This window comes from Salvelinus namaycush, chromosome 27 (assembly GCF_016432855.1).
Source record: "Salvelinus namaycush isolate Seneca chromosome 27, SaNama_1.0, whole genome shotgun sequence".
NCBI lineage: Eukaryota > Metazoa > Chordata > Actinopteri > Salmoniformes > Salmonidae > Salvelinus > Salvelinus namaycush.
In genome coordinates this window covers 16,319,514-16,325,612 of record NC_052333.1, presented here as the reverse complement: position 1 = coordinate 16,325,612, position 6,099 = coordinate 16,319,514, and the positions used below count along the sequence as shown (strand labels likewise).

The following is a 6,099-nucleotide window of genomic DNA, read 5'->3' as shown; positions in this document are numbered from 1 at the left end:
TGTGGTGTTGGGATGGGGGTGGGGGTAAGTGTTCGGGTGGGGGTGTGGATGAGGATGTTGGTTCTGGTTTGAATGAAGGTGTGTGTTGATGTGCGGGTGTGTATTGATGTGGGGGTTGGTGTGTGTGTGTGGGTTGGAGTTGGGGTTAGGGTGTGTGTGTGGGCTCAAGCTTGTCTGAGATGTGTGTGGACTCATGTTTGCATGAGGGTTGCTGTTAGGGTGTGTGTGTGTGTTGGTGTGTGCGGTAGTGTGAGTGTTAGGGTGATTGTTAGGGCTAGCGTGAGGGTTAACATTAGCGTGTACATGTGTGTTGCCGTGTGCATTAGCATGTGTGTGTGTAGTGGTGTGTGTGTTAGCGTGGGGGCTGCTGCTGAGCGATGCCCCTCCGTACCAATAGGGGGAGCTACAGTAGCTGGGAGAATCATACTGGGAGGGGAAGTGGTCCTTGGAAACGGTTGCCAGGTTACGATGGGGGGGGCTCAGCGCTGTTCCACAGTGTGGCAGTAACCGTGGCGATGGTGAGCAGGAGGGGGAGAAGGAGGCGGGGGGAGGAGCAGGAGTGAGAGGAGGGTGGTAGGGCTGGGGAGCGGGGGATAGTTTGGGAGGATAGGAGGAGGATGTGGAAGTCATTCCAGGGGAAAGAGAGGAGGATGAGGCCTCACCTGGGAAGAGGGCTGTGTAGTGCTCCTCTGAGGACGGGGTGGAGGGGTGGGCGGAGTAAGGGCACGGGGAGGGGTACTCACATGGCTCGGTGGGGTAGCCGAGATGTGAGGTGGGGTTAGGGAGGGGGGAGAGGCTGCTGCTGTCTCCACTGTAGTAGTCAAGGCCTTCCTGGAACAACCCCCCCTGAGCAGCACTCCCTCCACCTCCAACCACACCCCCAGCAGCCTTGCCCTTCTTCCCCCCTGGGGGGCGCTCTCCAGGGGATGGGTACAGCCCCCCTCCTCTGCCTCCTCTTACCCCCCTGGCCTGCCGTCCCCCCATTCCACTGCGTTTTCCACCAGAACCCTGGGTTGGGGTGGAGGGCTGGGTCTGGCTTGGGGGGCTGGTGGGAGAGTCTGGGGTGGTCCCTGGTCCTGCTCCTGGTCCACCACCCCCCTCCTTCTCCGTTTGGGGTTCGGCAGCATTCCGTTTCCTGCGCCCCCGGCTGGGCTTCCCCTGCCCCTGGAAGAGAACGTTCTGGCTCCAGTTGTAGGAGGGGCCTGAGGCGCTCTCATGCCAGTCCATCATCAGCTTCTCCAGACTTGATAGGCTGGACTGTCCTTGACCTCCCTCTCCACCAATAGGAAGAGACTCCCTCCCTCCACCCTGCCTGTAAGCCCCACCTCCGGAGCCTGACCCCGAGCCTCCGCCACTGACCCCACCTCCTGACCCGGTGACCCCTAGGTGGGAGGAGTCAGAGGAGGACTCTGATAGACTCTCGAGGAAGGGTTGTCGCTTGGCCTTCTGGGGGGTGTAGTTGGAGATGTCCAGGATGTCTTTGGGCTCGCTGGGGCCTGGGTCACTGTAGCCTCCTGGGTAGCCACCATAGCCTGGCCTGCAACACACACACAGCAGAGGATCAGTTTCAGCAAGGCAAACCACAGAAACTCAAACCTTGATAACATAAGTACTTATTTGGGACCCAAGGTGATTTTGTAGATCAGGGTTCTGAGCAGTCCAACTGCAATGTAGCGTAATGTATCTCAAACACAATACACACTTATAAGAGGTTAGGGTAGGATTGTAGTACAGTTCTCTAATCCAAATTTTGTGGTTCCAGGTAATTTAGACCTACCTGAAGCTACTTACCTGTAGTTACTCTGGTTGGAGGGGTAGTGTCTGTATCCCTCTGGGGAAGATGAAGAGGGGAAGGGGCTGTTTTTGGCCATGGCCATATACCCCCCTCTTCCTGGAGAAGATGGTCCAACCTGCCCAAGGTAGCCCCCATAGCCCCGCTTGGAAAAACTGGAATATCCCATCTGACCCTGGCCCACGGGGGTGGCCGTGGAGGCCTTACTCAGCCCGGCTGCCCCATAGGCTGCGAAGCTGCAGTCTGCGGGTCTTTGTGGCGCTGCGCTGCCCCCTGCAGGAGAGGAGGAGGAATAGCCAGGTGTGTAGTGACCGTAGGAGGAGGAGGAGGGATGGGGGGAGCTGGGGGAGCAGGACGGAGGGAGGGAGGGAGGGGTGGACTTGGGGAACGAGGAGGAGGTGGGGGAGTTCTGGGACAGGTTATAACTGTAAGGAGGTCTGGAAGAGGAGGAGGAAGAGGGATGATGTAGGGTTGGGTTCTCCCTTGGCTCTCCTTTGGGGCTGCGTTTGGGGAAGGCTGGGGACCAGCGAGGGCCTGGGCCGCGGGCAGGGCTGGAAGAGTCGTAGCCCAGGGTGGGAGGAGGTTTCCTGGGGTCGGGGCGAGGGGAGGAGATGTCCAGGAGGTCTGAGGAGTTGTCAGAGTCCAGCAGGGAGCGGAAATATCCGGCGAACAAACCCTGCGCCTCCTCTCCACCTCCACCGCCTCTGCTGCCGCCAGGGCTGCCGTACGCACTCCCTCTCCCCCCCTCACAGGACAGGAAGCCCCCCCCCGGGGAGCCACAGACCTGGTACCCTCCTGGCCCTCTCTCCCTCATGCCTCCCCCTTCCTCCCCCCAGACACCTCCCCCATTAAACCAGTCTTGTTGCAGCTGCTCCCCTGCCTCCCCCTTTAGAACCCCGTTCTTGCGTGAGCGTCGTTTCTTAACCGGCTTACCCCCCTCACCCCCAACCACCATCTCCCCCCCTGCAGCCCCTCCTCCCCTGCCTCCCCCACCCTTCCCTCGTTTCTTGAGTAACCCTGGTTCTGACAGAGCGGGGGTCACTTTCCTTTTCTTCCCGATCGTCTCAAAAAAGTCACTGAAGGAGCTCTTGAAGCCCTCTCCGCCGGCTCCTCCTGCTCCTCCCCCTGCTCCTCCTCCCCTGCCTCCAACACCTCCCCCCCTGCCTCCCCTGCGTCTGAACCCTGTGAGTCGGTGTAGCAGAGCGGAGATCCCAGGGTTGTCGGACGGCGTGTGAAAGCTGTCCGGTTCGCTGGGTGTCCAGCAGCGTGGTGGGGAGCAGCGGCCGGTGGCCGGCGGTTGGCGGTTGAGGAATGCCAGTTTGGACAGAACGTCTCCGTACTCCGTCTTCACGTCGTTGGTGTCGTTCACGTACGACGGTTGCGGAGACGGGAGCTTGGCCCGCCGGCGCCGACGAGGTTTCTTGGGCTCGCCATTCCCACCGGTGGTTTTATCCGGCGTTCCAGGTACAACCTGTTTGGGAGGTCGGCCACGGCGACGTTTCAGGATCACCGGAAGTTCTCCAGGCGGGAACATGACCATCACGCTCTTCCCGTTGTTCTTCATACGGAGGAGCGCAGTCGGCTCTCGGACTACCGCTGTCCCCCCCTCGGCTCCCTCCAACCCGCCATCGCCACCTGCCCCGCCCTTCTCAACTGTCTCCATGGAGGAAATCTTGTAGCTCTTCTGGCGTCGGCTGAGGTTAACTGGGATACGAGCTACCTTCACCACGATACGCCTCACCTGGGGAACAAACACAAACAAACAAATATTATTTCCCGGGTGAAATCTAGTTGTCAAGTGATGTCAAATCAACATGACAAGATGGATTTTGGTTTCTTTTGACTGCTATGTGATTAATAATATCATAGAACTTGAACTTACACCAACAAACCGGCGTTTCCGTTTGGTGGGGGGATCTAGTTCACCAGGCTCCTCCTTCTTCACTGCCGGCCGGGGCACTGTATTGGTCAATGGACGAGGCGAGGGATTGGTTGCTGGTCTGGGATTGGTTGCTGATCTGGGCAAAGGTTTGGGCGAGGCTTTCATCGATGGTCTAGGTTGGGATTTTGGTTTGGCATTGGTTGAAGATTTGGGTTGGGGTTTGGTTGAAGTTCTATGTTGGGGTTTGGGCGATGGCCGGGGGGCGGAGTGAGAGGAGGGGCGTGATGAGGGGTGTGTTGAGGGGAGTGGTGCTACAGGTACTGGTACGGGTGAGGCTGCAGGCTTGGAGGCTGCAGGCTTGGAGGCTGCAGGCTTGGAGGCTGCAGGCTTGGAGGCTGCAGGCTTGGAGGCTGCATACTCCTCCACTGTGGGGCGCTCTACCTTCACATGTACACTCACCCTCTCTTTCTCCTCTTCCTCCTCCCTCTCCTCCTCCTCCCTCTCGCTCTCCCTCCCTCCCCTCCTTTCTCCATCCTCAGTGCATCGGCGGATGCGGGAAGACTTGCGTAGCTGGCAGGGGAAGCGAGGTCGACCGGAGCTACGAAGCGCATACTTTCTCTCACCTTCGACAGGTACAGGGGAGGGGTCTACAGGGCCTGGACCAATAGTAGAAAGGTCTGGACAAGCTGGACCGATAGGAGAAAGGCCTGGAGGATTTGGACCAATAGCTCTTGAGGGTTTAGAGAGATCTAGAGGTGTTGAACTAATATTAGGGGCAGGGCTAATGGCTGGGGCCATGTCTCTGTTTGCAGAGTGTGGAGGAGCGGGGCTGCAGGGAGAGAAAGCAGCTTGCTGATTGGTGCAGGCTGAATGATTGACAGGCAGGAGGACCTGTCGCTGAGGTGATCTGGTGTGTGTCTCTGGTGATGAATCAGTTCTGGGCTGCTCTGGACCGGCAGAGTCCAAGTGTGTGTGAGCATCCATTTGTCTGTGAGCACTTGTGTGTGTGTGAGCGTCCATGCACGTCTCTGCGGGTGTCTGCATTTGGATGTTCTTGTGTGTCTGCATGCCTATGACGGTCTGTCCAGGTGTGTGTGTTGGAGCGTCGTTGCGTGTGTGTGTCTTTATCTGCCTCCGTCTGCGTGTTCCAAGGACAGGCCTCCTGTGCAGGTGAAGACCGTTAGACAGGGAGGGGGGCGAGGGGGAGGGTAAAAGTTCAATGGTCTCCTGAGCTCCAGCCTCAGCGCTGGGTTCCACTGTGACCTCCTCCTGTACCCCTACAGCCCTTTCCCCCTCAAACGCCACCCGCGCCCCCTCACACCCCTGCTCCTCCACTACGGCCTTGCCGTCGCACCCCACCCTCCCCCCTACCCCCCCCCCCTCCCCCCGACCGCAGGCGTCCAGACAGGCGGCTCATCCACCCAGGGCGACAGCGATGATGATGTCAAAGTAAGAGTGTCAGTGTTGGGCCCCAGTGATCCTCTTTGGAGAGGTTAGGGAGCTCTCTCCCTCTCTCTGTTTGTCTGTGTTTATGTGTGTTCCTCTGAAGTCACAGGCCTATATCCTGAAGGGTTGGGGACCTGAGAAGAGAGAGATACATAAGATCAACACACTCCGAACAGTAGATGCTAACAGAGAATTAACATAATGTTAAAGGGAGATTAGGTGTCAATCATTCTTATTCATATAGGATTGGGATCGTTTTGTAAACAGATTTAGGGCTCCAATCTATCCGTATCTCAGAAGTTTAGCTTTACAGCGAGACTGAAATTTAGAGGCAATGTTCCCACGTTAGCGGAGACTGCATTCACACTACAGGTGGCATATGTCTGCTCAATCGAAAATGACCTTTTACATTTTTATCGAGCAATCTGTAGCACTTCAGCGATCCACATTGAATAGAGCCTATAGTTTGGACCAGAAATACTTTCATGTAACAGATCAGTAACTTTGATGTATGATAGTTTCATTTTTGGGTGAAGTGTTCCTCTACTGTTACCAAGAAGTAACTTTGATAGAACATTGACACAGCATAACATCCCAGTGCTGTCATTTACCATTCTGGTAGAGTCTATCCAGGCCGGCTGTCTGTCTGCTGCAGTTCTTTGGGTCGTCAGTATGTCAGTACAGTTCATGCACACATACTACACACTCATCTCTAACACACACTATAAACTCTACTCTCTTTCTCAGCTGCTGCTCTTGACTGCCCATCACTTCTAAAGAGAGAGAGAAAGAGAAAGCACAAAGGGGGGGGGGGGGGGCGAGAGAGCCAGAGAGTGAGAGAAAAGGAGGAAGAGGGAGATGGACAGCCATTAACAGGACAGCCGTGATGTTTGACTAGAAGGTTACACACATATACACACACACACACACACACATTGTGACTTTACAATCCCAAACAGGGAAAGAGAAGTGTGTGAAT

The 6,099-nt window shown here is 56.6% G+C and overlaps 1 protein-coding gene across 1 annotated transcript; it reads right to left on the bottom strand.

The window, feature by feature from the left end:
- Positions 1-463: 463 nt before the first annotated feature.
- On the bottom strand, positions 464-4,151 carry LOC120022057 (AT-hook DNA-binding motif-containing protein 1-like). The gene is made up of 4 exons (XM_038965851.1): positions 3,675-4,151; positions 1,792-3,533; positions 663-1,537; positions 464-579 (listed from the first exon to the last, which is right to left on the bottom strand). Exons 1-4 carry the CDS (start codon positions 3,837-3,839, stop codon positions 464-466), a joined length of 2,898 nt encoding a protein of 965 aa, XP_038821779.1. The 5' UTR covers positions 3,840-4,151.
- Positions 4,152-6,099: the final 1,948 nt, after the last annotated feature.

What these genes read in the sequence shown, in the direction of transcription:
- LOC120022057 (XM_038965851.1), bottom strand. Translation starts at nt 3,839, where the DNA reads ATGAAAGCCTCGCCCAAACCTTTGCCCAGATCAGCAACCAATCCCAGA. An exon ending in TCCAACCAGAGTAACTACAG is followed by an intron (nt 1,538 to 1,791) that starts GTAAGTAGCTTC and finishes TGTGTGTTGCAG; the next exon opens with GCCAGGCTATGGTGGCTACC. An exon ending in CTACACAGCCCTCTTCCCAG is followed by an intron (nt 580 to 662) that starts GTGAGGCCTCAT and finishes CCCGCTCCCCAG; the next exon opens with CCCTACCACCCTCCTCTCAC.